The 20,307-nt window shown below is 37.4% G+C and overlaps 1 protein-coding gene across 2 annotated transcripts in view; it reads left to right on the plus strand.

Annotated features, from left to right (window-relative positions):
- Positions 1-3,702: 3,702 nt before the first annotated feature.
- Positions 3,703-20,307, plus strand: part of HSF2 (heat shock transcription factor 2) — a 36,355-nt gene continuing 19,750 nt past the window's right edge. For both annotated transcript variants that reach the window (XM_010375418.1, XM_010375419.1), the window contains exons 1-3: positions 3,703-3,986; positions 19,507-19,615; positions 19,772-19,899. In XM_010375418.1, the coding sequence (XP_010373720.1) occupies positions 3,894-3,986; positions 19,507-19,615; positions 19,772-19,899 (330 nt within the window). In that variant the 5' untranslated portion in view covers positions 3,703-3,893. The remainder of the gene's footprint in view (positions 3,987-19,506; positions 19,616-19,771; positions 19,900-20,307) is intronic.

Here is a 20,307-nt window from a genome sequence, read left to right on the forward strand (position 1 = left end):
GTTTTAGAAAGAGATCCATAAAGATTGTGAAAGTGGACTGGAGGAAGAGACAATTTCTTTGATCTTCAAAACCACCCTGTGAAGTGAGTATAGCAGATATTTTTCACTCACATCTTATATATAAGGAACAAGGACTGGAAAATGTTAGGTGATTTGCCTAACGTCCCCTAAGTCATTCCAAAATTGAAGAAAATCAACACTTTGTCCAGATAGCAATATAGGTGGAAACCTCTATGCAGTTCACCTTTGGATTTAATCATCCTATCCTTGAAAAGAATCTTTAAAAGCTAATACTGGTTGCACTGTTGATTCCAATTAGTTTTGCAAAATTGATTGGATAGAATTTATGGCATCACCTGATGATCTGAAGCATCAAATTGCTCCATAATACGCTTTTCTAGTTCCTAGACAAAGGTCTCGGTCATTCATATTTTCGAATGTTATTCTAAATCTAAGTCTTACATTGTAGGCTGCAAATACACCATGAAAATAATACAGCTTTTAAAATTGGAGTTAATAGGAGGCAACTTCTTTAAGAAAGTGACATTTTTATTTTCTTGTGTTATGAACAGGTCAAAATTGCTGCCACTGGCTCAAATCTGTTACTTCTGATGTTTTAGGGATATTATAGGTGGCAAATAATTGTGAGATAAAGCTTGATTTTGTTTTCTTCCCCTCTCAGTTTTATAAATAAGTGCAAACAAGCCAACAAGTTATAATTTTATTTTCCCCCAAAAATGTCTTCATTCAATACTTAGTTTTTCAGAAAATGTATTAATTATAATAAATATTAATGATTAAGTTCATAGAAAAACAAAACATAGTAGTTTAAGTTATTCCTGGAACATCTGGATTTTATTAAGAGATGAAGCGTGGCCAGGTGCAGTGGCTCACACCTATAATCTTATCACTTTGGGAGGCCAAGGTGGCGGATCACTTGAGCTCAGGAGTTCACGACCAGCCCGGCCAACACGGTGAAACCCCATCTTTTCTAAGAATACAAAAATTAGCGGGGTTTCATGGTGCAGCCCTGTAATCCCAGCTACTCAGGAGGCTGAGGCAGGAAAATCGCTTGAACCCGGGAGGCAGATTTTGCAGTGAGCCAAGATCACACCACTGCACTCCAGCCTGGACGACAGAGTAAGACTCTGTTAAAACAAACAAACAAACAAACAATAACAAAAAAAGAAGTGAAGCATAACAATTAATCAATACATGTTAGTAGTAAGGGAAGGTCAGTTTACTAATTTTTCCTCTATAACAGCAGTTCTCAAAATGTGGTCCCAGGGCGGGTAGCATCTACCTCATCTGGGGCTTGTTAAAAATAAAAATTCTTAACCTGTATCCCAGACTTACTGAGTGCCATGGAAGCAGAAGCAGCAATTTGTTTTTTAAGAAGCCATACAGATGATTCTGCGCTAAAGTTTGAGGCACATTGGTGTAAATTTAAAAAGCATGTTTCAGACTACGAAAGACCTGGTTTCAATTCCAACCTTAGCTAGATGATTTTGGATACATCATCTAATTTCCTGGTACCAAGGTTTTCTTACCTGGTTAATAACTTATCCTTGTCGCTGCCCTTATAAATATTACAAATACTACCTGAGAAGTGATATTGCTCATCTGCTTACTGGAAGGCTCCCCTCTCCAAGTGATTCAGACACATGCTTAAGTTTAAGAGCCACTTGTTTCAAACTTACGGTCTATAAGATGCCATACACTGGAAACAGAATTAGCTACATAATTTGCAAGGTCCATTGCAAAATGAAAATGCAGAGTCCCTTGTTCAAAAATTGAGAATTTCAAGAGGATGAAAGCAGAGTATTAAACCAAGTATGGCACCCCACTAAGCCCAGCCCTATGAATGCCCAGCCTTTGAATGTCCAAAGACAAGTTTCCACTTCTATCTAACCACACCTTATTTTTTTTAGAAGAAAATAATATAATGCCATGAAAGTAGGCCACATTTCCTCCTTAGACACTGCCAATCTTACCTCTGAGCTGTTGCCCTCCATAGACAGACATGATCATTAGCTTCCTGGTTTTTGCTTATTCTGGTGTTTTCCTTTTAGCTATTCAAATATATTTGTACCTCAAGATCCAACTTAAGGTCCCTATCCTCCGTGAAATCTTTCCTTATCACCTTAACCTACTAGTCTGTCTTTTTAAGCTCACCTAGTACTTATTTTATACCAAACATTTAGCTCTTTTTGTATATATTAACAAGTGCTGATCACTGTGGTCATGTTGTTTCTCGAGTTTGAATATAAGCATCTTGAGCTTTGAAACAGTGTCATCATTGTACAATGGAAAGGGCACATACTTTTGAGCTCAATAAAGCTTGGGTGTAAATACTCTCTCCCATTTACTTGCTGTGACTGGGGAAATTAATCAACTTTTGAGTCTCAGAATCTTCACTGGGAAAATGGGATAATAAAACCGAATTCACTGGATTGTTGTGAGGATTCAATAATATATGTAAAGCCCTTGGCATATATAAGGGCTCATCAAATACTAGTTCCTCTATCACATGTATGCCTCCATATATCTGATTTTGCTTCAGCCAACATCCCACTGCTGAACACAAAGGCAGCATTCAATAAATATTTCCTCATTGGAAGATACTATATATATATTATATAATGTACTATTTTACATTTACCCAAGAAGTAAACCAATCCTATGTTGAATTTTTGTATAATGTGTTAGCTCTGACTTGTTTGTAAGTTTTTGCCGTCACATGCTGACTTCTGTTAAAAAAAAAAAAAAAAAGTCGAATTTTGTAGACTTCATATTTTCAAAGCATTTGCACAGCCATTATAGCATTAAAGACACTCTCAATGGGTAAAAAGATAGATCTTATTCCCAATCAAGAAATGGGAAACACTGGCACTGGTGGCTAAGGAATTGCTCTAAGTGACAGTACCAGCGTATTTTAATATACAGAAAAATGTTCAAGAGGCTTTATCTAAACTCAGATCTACTGACTCCTTCTCCATTATTTTTTTTCACTGTACCAATCTCTCAGGCAAAAAAGAATGTATCTGTAAAGTATACGCAGGAACAACTATTTTAATTAACTAAAATAGTATAAACAGTCTATTTCTTTTCATTCTGGGTGTAAAGTATGCACTTGATGACTGGATTAAAAACAGCACATGATACATCAATTGCATTTCCTGGTTTACAGTTTTAAGTAACAGAGAGTGAGTTATTTAAACTGCTCTTTTTGATAAACATACTTTAAAGAGGGCTTTTTGTCCCAGTGATAATGTAAGAACAAGGTTCATTATTTTTAAGACAATTTCAATTCGGGGCCTAGCACATCATGCTTGAGAGCTGGTTTTTTCCTTCTGCGAATGGATCCTCTCTAAACTGGTGCAAACCACACTTTGCCTGCCAAACTTATGACTCAAATGCCCCGAAGGGCTTTTTGTAGCCTCCCAGCCACAGCCCAGAAACCATAAGCTGTTTCCACGTGAAACGTCCAAACACGGTCTCTCAAGCCGAAGATCCGCTACCATCAAAGCTTCTGTATAAAAAGCAAATGAGGAGGCAGCGCCCCCTTCTGCTCCCACCCCCTTCTGCTCCCACCCCCTTCATGTCAGCAGCAGCCAATCGCTTTTCTCCATCGTGTGGTCGGCCCCTGGGATTGGCCAGGGACGGGACCGGCGCGGAACCACTGCGCGCACAGGCGGAGCGCGGGGACTTGTCCGTCACGTGCGGTCGCCCGGCCTCTCGGCCTCGCCGCGCGCCTGGCGGGGTTGGGGGGCGGGGACCAAGATCTGCTGCGCCTGCGTTGTGGGCGTTCTCGGGGAGCTGCTGCCTGAGCTGCTGCCGCCGCTACCACCGCGTTCGGGTGTAGAATTTGGAATCCCTGCGCCGCGTTAACAATGAAGCAGAGTTCGAACGTGCCGGCTTTCCTCAGCAAGCTGTGGACGCTTGTGGAGGAAACCCACACTAACGAGTTCATCACCTGGAGCCAGGTACGGTCAGGCCACGGCGGCCTCTGAACCCCCTGAATAACCGCGTCCTCACTCGCTCTCCCGCGGGGTGGTCTCTCGCGGCCTTGCGGCTCGAAGCTGCCTCCGAGGCCCGCGGTACGGGGCTTTGGCGTTCGGCCTCGAGGGGGACCCCCTGTATTGTTCGCTAGGGGAGCCCCGGGGGCCGGCCGGCAGCGCCGCTCGCCTCAGGCCGCGGTGGGGGAGGGGCGGCCCGCGCGGGGCGTAGCGGCCCTGGCAGCCCCTTAACGGTCTGGTCCGCGTTCGGAACCGGCCCGGCGTCGCGAGGGGAATCGGCGAGCCGAGGGCGCAGGAGCCTCTTTACTGCACACTCATCCTCCGTCCTCCCGCCCGGCTCAGGGGTTACAAATCACAGAGGGGACGGGGAGTCCAGGGCCAGGATCATCGACCTGGTGCTTTACAGGAGGCGATCTTTACCTCAGCGACCGATCACCCCCTCCCCGTTCCCCCAACACTGCTTTGCATCTGGGATCTTTATGTGGAGAGCAGTCAGGGAAATAGACATTATGTTCAAACGCAGGTTACTGCTTATCAGTTGGTTTTAAAAATATATAGAAATTAACACATTCTTTCGAGATTCTGTGCTATTTGTGTAGTCGGATTATTAGGATTGTTTTAATAAAGTACTAATAGGTGGTCAGTAACTTAGTAGTTACTAAATTTCACTGAACTGTTAAATTTAGGGGCATATCGATGTGTTGATTATTGGTCTGATCTCAACTCTGCTTGTAAACAAGGATGACCTTAGTCCAGCCCCTTTTGTTGTCTGGCCTAAGTTAAATCTGTAAGATGGATGGGTTGCCTAGGTGACCCAAGACCTCTTTCAGTTCCAAATACAAGATTCTAGGCAGAATGATTATTTACATCCACACTACCTTTACATTCGAATACAATCCTAGGCTGTTGGAATCATTTTATGAAGCGAAGTGGTTAGCTCTTATTGTAGATGATCACCTATTAAGGCATATTTTCATGTGTGTAGTTCTTGAGAAGAGTAAGTGAAAACTACCTGCATAGTGCCTGGCACCTGTTAAGTGCTGAGTAAATGTTATCTCCCGTCCTCCTTTCTTTCCTGTTCTCCTCCTATTATAGGAACTCTCAGTTTTATTTACTTTTATCTTAACAGGGAGTGAGCACCATATTAAGACCCTGAAGTTTTGACTGCTGTAATACCATAGTTTGCCTTGTGTTATTATTTGTTCTTTTTTCTAACTTCCTTCTAGGGTTTAATTTTTGTGTGTTCCTTATGAGCAACTGAGTTATCCTTTTAGCCCCACTCCCTGCTTGGAGTTGAGTGCGGGGAGGTGGTGGGGCAGGGGCATCGTGTGAGTGTTTGTATTAAGAATTTAATGAGTTCTGTACAATTGTACAAAGCTAGGTGAAAATAAGAAAGCCAGCCACTAGCATGTACTTAAAATAAACACATGTCTCATGCTTTTCATCAGTTAGAAGGATTAAAAGTTGACAAGAAGGGTCAGCACAGACTGTTATTCAGACATGTATTCGTGTTAGAGATCGGACTGAGAGATTCTCTCCCCACGAAAGCTGACTTTATCATACCTTTTTGTCTTTTACGGGCCAGAAATAGGGGCCATATATATTGGCAGTTGCTTTTAATCAGAGTATCATGTCAGTCGTAGGCCTATTAAATTCTGATTAGTAACAGTGTTTTAATAGCATTCTTATTTTCTGAGCAGTGTCAAATGTGAAGAGTTTCGTGCTGATCCATAAATGCATCATTCTGTGAGTTCTAAGCCAAATAAACAAGCCACTTAACCATTTTTTAATCCCATTATTAACTTTAAGCTTATGTGTTAACTAATTTTCTAATATGCCTATGGGACAATCAAAATGTAAGCTCAGTGAGATCACTGTGGCGGAGACACAGTAGATGTTTAATAATTGATGAATAAATGAGATCCCTCGAAAATGTAATGGAGTGGTAGGAATGATGAAGATAAAATTATATTTGAAATGAATCTTAGAGATCATCTAGGTTAGCCTCATCATTGTATAGATAAGGATTTGAGGCTTGGACAGGTGAGATTATTTATCCATATTATACAGCTCGCCAAGATTGGAGATGAGACTCTAACATAAGCTTGTCCAACCCGAAGCCCACATGTGGCCAAGGATGGGTTTGAATGCAGTCCAACACAAATTCATAAAGTTTCTTAAAGAAACATGAGATATTTTTGCAGTTTTGCTTTTAAGCTTATCAGTTATCATTAGTGTTAGTGTATTTTATGTGTGGCCCAAGACAATTCTTCCAGTGTTGCCCAGGAAAACCCGAAGATTGGACACCCCCACCCTAATAGATTTCTGAGCTCCCAGATCAGTCTTCCACCAATAGAACTAGACAATACAAGTTGACATCATATTTAGTTTTATACCAAAATGTTGCTTGCCACAAGCCAGTGGACAATTCTGAATAAATGTTGTCTAGGGCTAAGCCTAGTTGCTTAGTCAGTTGTCTCACTCGTGCTCTCCATTAATTTTTCTAAAAGCAGTGCTAACACTGAAAAGTAAAACTTTAACAATAATGTTAGGTGGAAAAACCAAAATAAGTTACTTTCATCTTTCTCTTTTCTTTGATGAATAAATGAAATCCGTAGAAAATGTAATAAGAGTGGTAGGAATGATGATATAATAGTCCTCAGCAGGCTTTGAATTTCTGAGTGGCAGAGACTATATCACATTCTTTTTTTTTTTTTTTTTTTTTTTTTTTTTTTTTTTTTTTTGTAGTAGAGTATCACTTCTGTCACCCTGGAGTACAGTGGCACGATCTCAGCTCCCTGCAACCTCTGCCTCCTGGGCTCAAACGATTCTTCTGCCTTAGCCTCTTGAGTAGTTGTGATTACAGATGTACACCACCATGCCTGGCTAATTTTTGTATTTTTGCTAGAGAGTGTGTTTCACCATGTTGGCCAGGCAGTCTCAAACTGCTGACCTCAAGTGATCCGCCTGTCTTGGCCTCCTAAAGTGTTGAGATTACAGGTGTGAGCCACCGGTGCCCAGGTACTCTCATCTTTTGAAAGTGGCTATTTATGGTGGTTTCTGGTTTCCTTCAAACTTGTGTTGTACTTCTGTTGAGCTAATTTAGCATTTATACTATGAAAATCATTGAGAACTTTGAGAAGAAGCAGTTGTTTTGGGAACCAAACAACCTTTTGTGCAATTTTTTTTCAGTGGTGGAAAGTAATTTATTTCTCTACCTTGAGTGTAAGGCAAGGGGAAAAAACTCTTACCAATGGCGTTTTTCCAAAACCAACTGCGTTATCCAAATTATCTCTGGATAATATCTCTGGAGACTTATATAACTTTAATTTTCCTTGAAGTTTGCAATATGACAAAATTGGAAAGTGAAATAATACCTCTCACCATTAAATACAAGAATATAATGGTCTGAACAATTGAAATTGTACTTAAATGTGTTACTGACTCTAAAATAATAGAAATGCCTTAATTCCAGACTGTCTTTAAGAAAGCATAACGTGACTAGGTGCGGTGGCTCATGCCTGTAATCCCAGCACTTTGGGAGGCCAAGATGGGCAGATGGCTTGAGCTCAGGAGTTTGAGACCAGCCTGGGTAACATGGCGAAACCCTGTCTCCACAAAAAAATACAGAAGATAGCCAGGTATGGTGGCATGCATCTTTAGTCCCAGCTACTCAGGAAGCTGAAGAGGGAAGATGGCTTGAGTCCACGAGGCAGAGGTTGCAGTGAGCTGAGATCACACCACTGCAAGCCAGCCTGAGCAACAGAACAAAATCCTATCTCAAAACTACGATGACAACAACAACAAACAGAAAAGAAAGAGTGTTTTACATATTTCCATTTTATCCTTACTCTTCTGAAAAACAAAAATGAAAAGTTTCATTTTTTAACATTTCCTTTAAATGTAAAATTTTATGTATCTGCTCTTGGCTTTGATAGTCTGTTGTCAGAATCAAGTACAGAGATTGTACTGTCAGACAACCTAAAGCTGTTTTAAATCTTAAGTGTCCTAAAGAGAGGGCACATACTAGCTTGGAAGCAACTGGTGAAACTTGATATTCAGAGACGAGAATGTAGAGGTTAAATGAAGTTATATAGTAAAAAACAACCTTTACAAGTTAATGAAATGTGGTAACCAGTGTACGCTGAAGTGAAGCAGTATAAAAGAAGGAAAGAACTGGAGGGTCATTCTTTTGTCAGTGTTGTTACCTTTGTCTCTGTTTTTCAGATTGTTTGAGAAAATGAAGTGATTTCCACCAAAGACTTCATACCCAGCTTTTCCCCCCTTTTGTGTCCTTTGGCATTCTCTGCTTCTCTATCCCCCTCATGTCAGCAGAAATGAATTAGGAAATAGGTAGGAGGGAGAGAGAGCAAAAACAGAATTTTTCCGTTGTTTTCTAGCTGTTTTGGATGAATTTGAGCAGTAGGCCCTTGGACTTCACAAAGTACTAGTATTGTTTTGAACATCCCAGCAACCATTGCATTATTTCAGTGTTTCAAAGTCAAAATAAGAAAGACTGCAAGTGTGGGAAGATGGGGGTAAAATCCAACTTAGATAGACCTGCAGAAAAGTTGAAAGATTGATTTTCAAGTATTTTTATTTGTATATATAAGAGAAAGAATGAGCTAAAGACTCCAAAGGAGTGGCTGGTACATATTAAAAAATTATAGATTGGTAAGTGACAAATTTCTGTTTTGAAAAATGTTTTAAAGTAATGTGGCTGAAGTATTAGATTATTAGGAATATTTTGAGTGTTTTAAACCAAGAGTGCCAAATGGTTAATTTGGAGAGTAACTACCGTTTCTACTCTTTGGAATCTTGCCAACATTTGTGGGTAGGGTTTAAGGAGAAGGTGCCTGTCTTTCCTACCTCACTCAGTAGTAGTTTTCTGATCCTTGTAAAATACTTAGAGAGAGGGAGATTCTGTGTTGTATTGCTTGAACCTCACAGGTTTAAAAGGGAGGAAGATGAATTTTTGCACTCAAGTTATTTACTAATTTTAGAATAGAGACTGAGGGAATACAATAAGCAGAGATAGAGTGATGTGAATGAATAAGGAGTGTTTGTGAGAGAGAGTGAGCACAGGTATAAGCAAGAGATTATTGTCATCTCCCTATTTTATATAATCAAATAGTTGAAACTCTAAAAATTCAGTTTGTTTGGCCAAAGATTAATTTAGTCAGTCATAGATATTTGTTATGAATCTGTTATGACCTGATAGTGTGCTGGGTATTAGGAATTCATTCAGTAGTGAACCAAAGTGCCTACCTTCATGGAGCTTACATTTGAGTGGTGGATATTAATAAATAAAAAGTAAGCAAATACAAGCTGGGTGTGGTGGTGCATGTCTGTAGTCCCAGGTACTGGGGAGGCTGAGTTGGGAGGATTGCTTGAGCCCAGGAGTTTGAGGCTAGCCTGGGTAACATACTGAGACCCCTGTCTCTTAAAAGAAAAAAAAAAAAATTAAAAGCAAGCAAAACACAATTAATATAATTTCAGTTAGTGATAAATGCCTTTAAAAAAGCAAGATAAACTGTGTATTGATTAAGGTCCAATCATAAGTCAGAAGCCACAGGTATTTTCAAGAGGGTAAGTTTAATAGAGTTACTGATTTTATCAGGGAAATTAAAGAAAATTCAAAGAATACAGGAATAGTTTTAAGAAACAGCTACTACTGATAGGGCTGAGATAGAGTGCCCAAGTAAGAACCCTTTTTGCCAAGGCTAAGATTCTTACCTTGTTGGAGAGGATATGGCCATGACTCAGTAGCAGAGAAGTCACTGGTATTGCTCTGGTGGAGCTTACTGGAAATGCATCCTTAAAAACTTGCTGGAGAATATGCCTTCTAGGTGAGAGATTGGCAAACTACAGTCCTTTTGCCAGCTGTTTTATAAATAAAGTTTAATTAGAACACAGTTATGCCCAATCTATTTACATATTGTCTGTATCTCTTTCTCACTACAAAGGTAGAGTTATGATGTTATAATCTGCAAGCCTAATTTACTATTTGTCCCATTAAGAAAAAGTTTATAAATCCCTGTTCTGGAGTACCCTAAAAAACTGTTTATGGGGAGATATCTTGTTAGAGATATTCTGCTTTGAAACCTCCCCAGAGAGGGAGAACCAGGGAAAGCTGATGGCCTTTGAGTGTTGCTGACCACCATTAATATCAAGAGGTAGGCACTAGAGAACCTTCCTCCACTGCAGAAGCTTGCCAAGGATACATGAGTCAGGAACAAGAACTCCTTTTTCTTGGAATATCTCTGTAGTATCCCATACTGACAAAATTTAACATCATGGCACCTAGAAAAATAAAGATATTTATTTAAGGGACCTAGCTCTATGCTTGTAGAGCAGACAATGAAGAATGAATTTGGAGCAATAAATTGATAACTGACCCATAAACAAACTAGGATTTGTGGATATTTTAGGTAAGGTGATGAGGAAAGCCTCTCCAAGGAGATGATATTTGAGCAGAGATCTAAATGATTAGAAAAGATGGGCCAGACAGAGGGGAATGACAAAAGGAAAGGCCTTGAATGTGGCTGTTCAAGGAAGCAGGAAGGCCCATGTGGTTAGAGTATCTTTAGGGAATAAGAGAGTGAGGGTAGGGAGGTAGGGATGAGCAGATGGTATAGGGCCCTAGATCTGTAGTAAGAAGATTGGAAATGAGGGGACCGGTTAGAAGACTATCACAGTTTTCCTATATGGTATTGAAAATATTGGTGGTTGAGACTAAGGTAGCAGCAGTCGAGGTATTGAGAAGTAGTCAGCTTTGAAATATTCTTTGAAGGCAGAGCTGCAGGATTTGCTGATAAATTGATAAATTGGCTATGGTTGGAAGAACGACAATTAAAAATGATTCATAAATTTGGTTTGAACTACAGGATAAATTCATTTGCTGAGGGAAGATAAGTTACAGATTCTTTTTGGCCTATTAACTTTGAGATTAGAAATGGATCTGTAGTAGTATTTGAAACTTAAAAATTGTTTAATTTTTCTTAAGTTTGACCATGCCTAGTCATATGGCCACATCTGATTTCAAAAGGGATGGGGAAGTGCGGTGCTAGAAAAAAAAAAAAAAAAAAACAAGAATTTTTTGAACAGCTTGACTGACTTCCATACTCCAGGATGTCCAAGTGGAAACGTTGAATAGGTTGTTGAGTATAAGACTTTGGCATTCATGGTGGAATTTGGACCTTGTAACTGGTAAAGCCATGAGACTAAATGAAATCATCATCTGTGAAGATAGAAGGAACCAAAAGATTTATTATTCCAACATTTAGAGAGTATGAAGACAAAAGTCAGCAAAGGACACTGAGAAGGAACAGTGAAAAAGAAGGAAAAATCAAGGGAGTGAACTCATAGAAAGTAATGAAAGAAAATGGCTCAGGAAGGAGATCAACTGTGTCACATGCAGTTAGGAATATTCTTGTATATCTCTCCTGATGTATATAAGCAAGTTTCTCTAAGGTCTGTACACTCACATCAATTGCTGGGATATAGGGTATGAAATGTTTAACCTCAGGATAGTGCAAATTATCTTCCAAAGAGACCACACCAGCTTATTCCACTCTTAGCCATTTAGGAGATTTTCTGTTAATCTACCTCTTCAAAACTGTGTATTAGTTATTGTTCTTAATTCTTACCAATCTAATTGATGTAAAGCATTGTCTCAATGAGGTTTTGATTTATATTTTCTTGATTATTAATGAGTTCTAAAACCTTTTCACGTTTGTTGGCCATTTGTGTTTCCTGTTCTGTGAAATGTTTGTTTTGCCATTTTTCTGTTTTTTTTTTTTTTTTTTTTTTTATTATTTGTGAGAATTCCTATATATTCTACATACTCACTTTTCGAGTTTATGTGTTGGCCATATCTTCCAGTTTGTGTTTTTTTACCTTTTAGTTTTCTAGCACCTTTACTGAGTAGTTCCTCCTTTTCTAGTGATGTGTATTGCCACTTCTGTCTTATGTCACGAGTACATATAGATATTGTCTTAATCAGTTGGGCTGCTGTAGCAAAATAACATAGACCAGGTGGCTTCAACAACAGAGATTTATTTTTTACAGTTCTGGAGACAGAGAAGTCCAAGATGAAGGCACTGGTCATTTCAGTTCCTGCATTAGAGCTTTCTCTGCTTTGCAGAGAGCTGTCTTCTCTCTGCGTCTTCACAATGGCGGAGAGAGAGAGAGAGAGTATGTGTGTTCTGGTCTCTCTCATCTTATAAGGACACTAAACCTAACTTGGGGGTCGTATCTTCATTACCTCTTCTGAACCTAATTACCTCCCAAAGGCCCTACCTCCAAAAACCATCGTATCAGGGGCAAGGGTTTCAACATAGAATTTTGGGGGACACAAACATTCAGTGGTTTTGTTTCTGGAGTCTTTATGCCATTCCATTGGACAATTTATCCTGTGCCTGTCTTCTGCTATCTTAATTACTGTAGCTTCAGAAAAAGTCTTTTGGTAGGGTAATCTATTCTTCAGGAGTGCCTTAACTATTTTTAGTCTTTAGCTCTTCCATATACGTTTTAAAATCAAGTTCCATTAAAAAAAAAAAAAAAAAAAAAAAACCTTTTGGATTCTTGCTGCAATTGCATCAAAACTATATAAATCAGATTCGGGAAAATCGATATCTCTATGTTGTGTATTCTCGTGACAAGGCATATTTCTAAATTCATTTTGTTGATTTATAAATGTTTCCTATTAGGCCTTGTGGATCTTTGTTCATTTTCTTCCTGGATGTCTTATATGTGTTTTAAATGGTGTTCTTGACTTAAAAATAGATTTCTAACTGTTGCTGGTAATTAGAAATACAAGTAATTTTTGTATATTGATAATCAGTGAGCAAATCATTTTACTGATTTCAGTTTTCTGAGTACACCCATAGTATCTGTGATTGATATTTATTTTCTTCCTTTCAGACCTTTATGCCTTCAGTTTTTCCTTTGGCAGTAACTAAGAGTGAATAGTAGCAAATATCATGGGATTTCGGCTTTGTTCTTAATTTTTAAAGGGAATGTTTTTAATGTTTCCGCCTTACTAGCTGTTAGAATTGAGAGTTTTTAACTTCGTGTTTTCTTCTTGACATCAAATGTCGAGTAACTTAGTGGGGAAGGGACTTACTAGAATGGAAGACACAAGAAAAGATTGACTTCGGGGGAAACAGGAAATGGGTTGAGAACATACTGAGTTAACATTGTGTAAAAAATGTTAAAAATTTTAAATTGAAGTGTGTAATTTGAGGTGATCATGGACAGGGATGTAGATGTGTTTATCATCATATAAAATAAAGTCAATAATAAGATACCCTACTGTGGATATAAATATTCTTTTATTTATATATATATATAAAAAATATATTCTTTCCTTTGTCTTTCCTTTGTCTAAGGAAAGAATATGAATGATGCCGTGATCAAGGATAAAAACCTAAAAAACACAACTACTTCTTATTTGATAGGTGGAAGAAATTGAAAGGAAATATGAGAGATAAGAGACTCAATAGTGTTTAACATCAAAGCCCAGAGAGTAGAACATTTAAGGAGGTAATTGTTAGTTGTACCAAATGAAATGCCACAGAGACGTATAGGAAGATCAGGACTGAAAAGAGGGCATTGAATTTGACATTTGACATTTTAGAAATCTGGTTTCAGTCAAGTGAGAGAACCAAAACTAGTTTTCAGTGAGAGTAAGTGGATGGTCCTAAATTGGAGAAGGGGGGTTTAAAATACCTGCTTGTTAAATTTTGCAGTTAAGGAAAAGACAAATGGGTAGATTGAAAAAGAAAGTGTAAGGGAAAGTTCTTTTAAGATAAGAAAAGATGTATGCATTTTAATTTTGGTAATTACCTAGTTGCCAATACTGGTTATTGTCAAAGGTTGTAAATTTAATCTAATAAGGGAAAATCATTATTTGTTTTGCTTTACATTGTTCAATTATGAGTCTGGGCTTCTGCTAAATTTCACAGTGTGTTTTTCATCAAAATTGTGTTTCTGTTAGGAAGAAAGTAGAGGAGAGTAGAGATAGAGTAAGAAGCTAGCAGTCTCCCTGGATAAATTTATATTTTATCTATATGTCTTCTTTGTTTATTATGTCATGTCTCCAAAAGCTTGGCTGTAAAGAGTGAGAGGGCATTGAGCTCTTATTTTTCTTCCCAAATGGAAAATTTCTTAATCCTTTTTTGTCCTGATTATCCCCCAATTTGAATGCCATCTTGACTTATTACCTGGTAAATTCTCAAATAGATTTGCTGATTCATCTATCCTTTCTAGTCAGTCCATTCATCTATTTAATCACTTTTTCTTTTGTACTAAATTGTTGACACTATGATTTTATAATCTGTGTTGGGTAAGGTTAAAATACTCCCCATTGTTCTCAATATTTTCTTGTTTGTTGTTATGTAATTATTTTGACAAATGAACTTAAGTACCTAATGTTTGGTTATAATAGCATCAATTCATCTTTACTCCACAAATCATTTGTTTAATAGAGAATTTAATGTATTGGTTAATTTAGAGAGGATTGACACCTTTACGATACTACATTTGTCTTGATTGACACCTTCACGATACTACATTTGTCTTCCTTTTATATTTCTGTAGTTTTAATATTTTTAAAGTTCCTGTATATGTTTAAATTTTATTTTTAGATACTTAACATTTTTCTATTATTATTGGGTTTTTTATTCCATTTTAGTTTCTAATTTTTTAAATTATGGTAAAATATACATAAAATTAACCATTTTAAGTTTGTTAAGTTAGATTCACATTGTTAGGCAACCATTATCACCACCCATCTCCAGAACAATTTTTATCTTTCCACGCTGAAACTTGATACACATTTCACAATAACTTCCAACTCCTTCCTCTCCCCAGCCCCTGACAACCACCATTCTACTTTTTGTCTCTGAAATTGTCTATTATGGAAACTTCATATAAGGGAAATTGTACAGTGTTTGTTCTTTTGTGACTGGCTTATTTCACAGCATAAAGTTTTCAAAGTTCTTTCCATGTTGTAGCTGTGAGAATTTCCTTTTTAGGTGAAATAATATTTCATTGCATGTATATACCATATTTTATCCATACATATTTCACAATGTGTTGGTGGATACTTAAGTTACTTCTACTTTTTGCCTATTGTGAAAAATGCTACTGTGAACATGGGGTACAAGTATCTGTTCAAGTCATTGCTTTTATGTTTTGTTTTTGTTGTTGTTGTTTGTTTGTTTTTTTGAGTGTATACCTAGGAGTGGAATTGCTAGATTATATGTTCTTTGTTTAATTTTTAAAGGAACTATCATATTGTTTTCCACAGTAACTACACTATTTTAACATTCCCAACTAATATTGCACCAAGATTCCAATTTCTCCACATCCTTGCCAAAACTTTTTTAATGTGTTTTTGATAGTAGCCATTCTACTGGGCGTGAAGTGGTATATTGTTTTAGTTTTGATTTTCATTTCCCTAATGATTTGTGTTACTGACCATCTTTTTATGTGCTTATTGGAAGTTTGTATATATTCTTTGGAGAAATATCTACTCAGTTCCTTGCTCGTTTTTTGATCGGGTTGATTGGGGTTTTTTTGTCTTTTGTTGTTTTTGACTTTTAAGAGTTCTATCTATGTTCTGGATATTAACTTCTTATGAGATATATGATTTGCACTTTCTTTCCGTTCTGAGGGTTGTCTTTTAAATCTGTTGGTAGTCTTTTCATAAAAGTTTTTGGATTTGATGTAGTTCCATTTGTCTGTTTTTGCTTTTGTTGCCTGTACTTTTAGTGTTACATTTAATAAATCATTGCTAAATCTAATGTCATGCTTTACTACTGTTAAAAGTTTCTTTAGTGCTTGTGTTTAGGTCTTTGATTGATTTGAAGTTAGTTTTTATATATGGTATCAGCTAAGGGTCTAACTTCATTTTTTTTTGTATGTAGATATCCAGTTTTCCCAGAACCATTTGTTGAAAAGACTGTCCTTTTTTAATTGAATGGTCTTGACACTTGCCAAAAATCCCTTGGCAGGGTTTATTTCTGGGCTCTATTTTATTTCATTGATCTGTATGTTTGTCTGTATGCCAGTACTGTGCTACTTTGATTACTTATTTTTATAGTGTTTCCAGGTGTTTGTTTTTTGTAGAGAAAAACACTAGGACGTTTAATATTAATTTAGTAACCACGTATCTCACTGAATTCTTAAAGGATTTTTTGATTGTACAGTGACTAGGATTGCAACCCCTGCCTTTTTTTTTGTTTTCCATTTGCTTGGTAGATCTTCCTCCATCCCTTTATTTTGAGCCTATGTGTGTCTCTCTGCACGTGAGATGGGTCTCCTGAATACAGCACACTGATGGGTCTTGACTCTTTCTCCAATTTTCCAGTCTGTGTCTTTTAATTGGAGCATTTAGCCCATTTACATTTAAGGTTAATATTGTTATATGTGAACTTGATCCTGTCGTTATGATGTTAGCTGGTTATTTTGCTCATTAGTTGATGCAGTTTCTTCCTAGCATCGATGCTCTTTACATTTTGGCATGTTTTTGCAGTGGCTGGTACCGGTTGTTCCTTGTTTAGTGCTTCCTTGAGGAGCTCTTGTAGGGCAGGCCTGGTGGTGACAAAATCTCTCAGCATTTGCTTGTCTGTAAAGGATTGTATTTCTCCTTCACTTACGCAACTTAGTTTGGCTGGATATGAAATTCTGGGTTGAAATTTCTTTTCTTTAAGAATGTTGAATATTGGCCCTCACTCTCTTCTGGCTTGTAGAGTTTCTGCCGAGAGATCCACTCTTAGTCTGATGAGCTTCCCTTTGTGGGTAACCTGACCTTTCTCTCTGGCTGCCCTTAACATTTTTTCCTTCATTTCAACTTTGGTAAATCTGACAATTAAACCAACAAAGATCAAAAGAGACAAAGAAGGCCATTACATAATGGTAAAATGGTACACAACAAAATGAAGGCAGAAATAAAGATGTTCTTTGAAACCAATGAGAACAAAGATACAACATACCAGAATCTCTTGGACGCATTTAAAGCAGTGTGTAGAGGGAAATTTATAGCACTAAATGCCCACAAGAGAAAACCGGAAAGGTCTAAAATTGACACCTAACATCACAATTAAAAGAACCAGAGAAACAAGAGTGTTTACCTTCAAAAGCTAGCAGAAGGCAAGAAATAACTAAGATCAGATCAGAAGTGAAGGAGATAGAGACACAAAAAACCCTTCAAAAAATCAATGAATCTAGGAGCTGGTTTTTTGAAAAGATCAGCAAAATTGACAGACCGCTAGCAAGACTAATAAGGAAGAGAATAAAATACCTAGGAATCCAACTTACAAAGGATGTGAAGGCCCTCTTCAAGGAGAACTACAAACCGCTGCTCAGTGAAATAAAAGAGGACACAGACAAATGGAAGAACATTCCATGCTCATGGATAGGAAGGATCATTATCATGAAAATGGCCATACTGCCCAAGGTAATTTATAGATTCAATGCCATCCCCAATAAGCTACCAATGACTTTCTTCACAGAGTTGGGAAAAACTACTTTAACGTTCATATGGAACCAAAAAAGAGCCTGCATTGCCAAGACAATCCTAAGCCAAAAGAACAAAGCTGGAGGTATCACGCTACCTGACTTCAAACTATACTACAAGGCTACAGTAACCAAAAAAGCATGGTACTGGTACCAAAACAGAGATATAGACCAATGGAACAGAACAGAGTGCTCAGAAATAATACCACACATCTACAGCCATCTGATCTTTAACAAACCTGAAAAAAACAAGAAATGGGGAAAGGTTTCCCTATTTAATAATAGGCTAACCATATGTAGAAAGCTGAAACTGGATTCCTTCCTTACACCTTATACGAAAGTTAATTCAAGATGGATTAGAAACTTAAATATTAGACCTAAAACCCTAAAAACCCTAGAAGTAAACCTAGGCAATACCATTCAGGACATAGGCGTGGGCAAGGACTTCATGACTAAAATGCCAAAAGCAATGGGAACAAAAGCCAAAATTGACAAATGGGATCTAATTAAACTAAAGAGTTTCTGCACAACAAAAGAAACTACCATCAGAGTGAACAGGCAACCTACAGAATGGGAGATAATTTTTTCAATCTACTCATCTGACAAAGTAGAACCTACAAAGAACTCAAACAAATTTACAAGAAAAAAACAACCCCATCAAAAAGTGGGTGAAGGATATGAACAGACACTTCTCAAAAGAAGGCATTCATGCAGGCAACAGACACATGAAAAAATGCTCATCATCACTCACCATCAGAGAAATGGAAATCAAAACCACAATGAGATACCATCTCATACCAGTTAGAATGGCGATCATTAAAAAGTCAGGAAACAACGTCGTGCTGGAGAGGATGTGGAGAAATAGGAACTCTTTTACACTGTTGGTGGGACTGTAAACTAGTTCAACCATTGTGGAAGACAGTGTAGTGATTCCTCAAGGATCTAGAACTAGAAATACCATTTGACCCAGGCATCCCATTACTGGGTATATACCCAAAGGATTATAAATCATGCTACTATAAAGATACATGCACACGTATGTTTATTGCGGCACTATTCACAATAGCAAAGACTTGGAATCAACCCAAATGTCCATCAGTGACAGACTGGATTAAGAAAATGTGGCACATATACACCATGGAATACTATGCAGTCATAAAAAAGGACGAGTTTGTGTCCTTTGTAGGGACATGGATGCAGCTGGAAACCATCATTCTCAGCAAACTATCGCAAGAACAGAAAACCAAACACCACATGTTCCCACTCATAGGTGGGAATTGAACAATGAGAACACTTGGACACAGGAAGGGGAACATCACATACTGGGGCCTGTCGTGGGGTGGGGTGGCGGGCGAGGGATAGCATTAGGAGATATACCTAATGTAAATGACGAGTTAACGGGTACAGCACACCAACATGGCACATGTATACATATGTAACAAACCTGCACATTGTGCAGGTGCACCCTAGAACTTAAAGTATAATAAAAAATAATAAATAAATAGATTGTACAAAGATACAATTATGTCTACTGCAAGTAATTATAAAATGGTACTTCCTCTCAAAATCTTTTTTTTTTTTTTTTTTTTTTTTTTTTTTTTTTTTTTTTTTTGGTCTTTATTGCACTAGTTTTAAAACAATGTTAATTCTGCTGGCTACATAATTGTATTTCATTTTCTCATTTCTGGTTTAGTGGAAATTCTTCTAATATTTCACCATAGAGTGTGATGTGGCATTTGGTTTGAGATATATTCCTAAACTTTTGAGGTTGACATCAAAAAGCTTAGTTGCAGTTTGGTATTTAATTGCAATTCATTTGTTGTTCCTGTTATCAAGAATAGAATGTTAGTCTGAAGACATCTAGGAAGGACTACTCAAGACAGTTCTGCGATGTATAAATATATCACCATGTGTCATAGGAACTTAACTAATTGACTTTTTCTTCTTTTTTTTTCCCTTGTAGAATGGCCAGAGTTTTCTGGTCTTGGATGAGCAACGATTTGCAAAAGAAATTCTTCCCAAATATTTCAAGCACAATAACATGGCAAGCTTTGTGAGGCAGCTGAATATGTGTGAGTATGGACAGCAGTTTATTTGGAATACTATTATCAGCTACTGATGAAGCCATTTTTTCCCCCATTAGGGTGGTAAAGGAAAATTATCCCATACCAGCACCACCAAATTTTGACTCATTTATTTTAGTTATTTGAATTTTGAATCTTTTTCAGATGGTTTCCGTAAAGTAGTACATATCGACTCTGGAATTGTAAAGCAAGAAAGAGATGGTCCTGTAGAATTTCAGCATCCTTACTTCAAACAAGGACAGGATGACTTGTTGGAGAACATTAAAAGGAAGGTGAGCTGTTGTGAACATGAGCTGATTCGGGTATTGACCTGGAGTGTGCTTGACCAAGATTTTTATTTCACCTGTTGAAAGTACAGAAATACACAACTGTTCCTTGTTGGGATGAATTAGGAAAATAAAGTTTTACTTGTTTCCCTGTATTTTTTTCCTAAGTTAGCTTAAAAATAAGATAAAATAAAATAAGTTCCTGCTAGAATGTGAGCTCCTTGGAAGGCTTTTTCTATAGTTTGCTATTGTATATACAGTGCCTACAATAAGTCTTTTCTAATAATATAAATATGCCCACATAGTAGGCTTTCAGAAATACATTCAGTAATACATTTTTTAATGCATAATATCTTTTGGTAAAACAAGATATTCTACTAAATCTATAAAAGGAGTGGACCATGGAAGAAAATG

Source organism: Rhinopithecus roxellana, chromosome 4, assembly GCF_007565055.1.
Source record: "Rhinopithecus roxellana isolate Shanxi Qingling chromosome 4, ASM756505v1, whole genome shotgun sequence".
In the NCBI taxonomy this organism is placed as follows: domain Eukaryota; kingdom Metazoa; phylum Chordata; class Mammalia; order Primates; family Cercopithecidae; genus Rhinopithecus; species Rhinopithecus roxellana.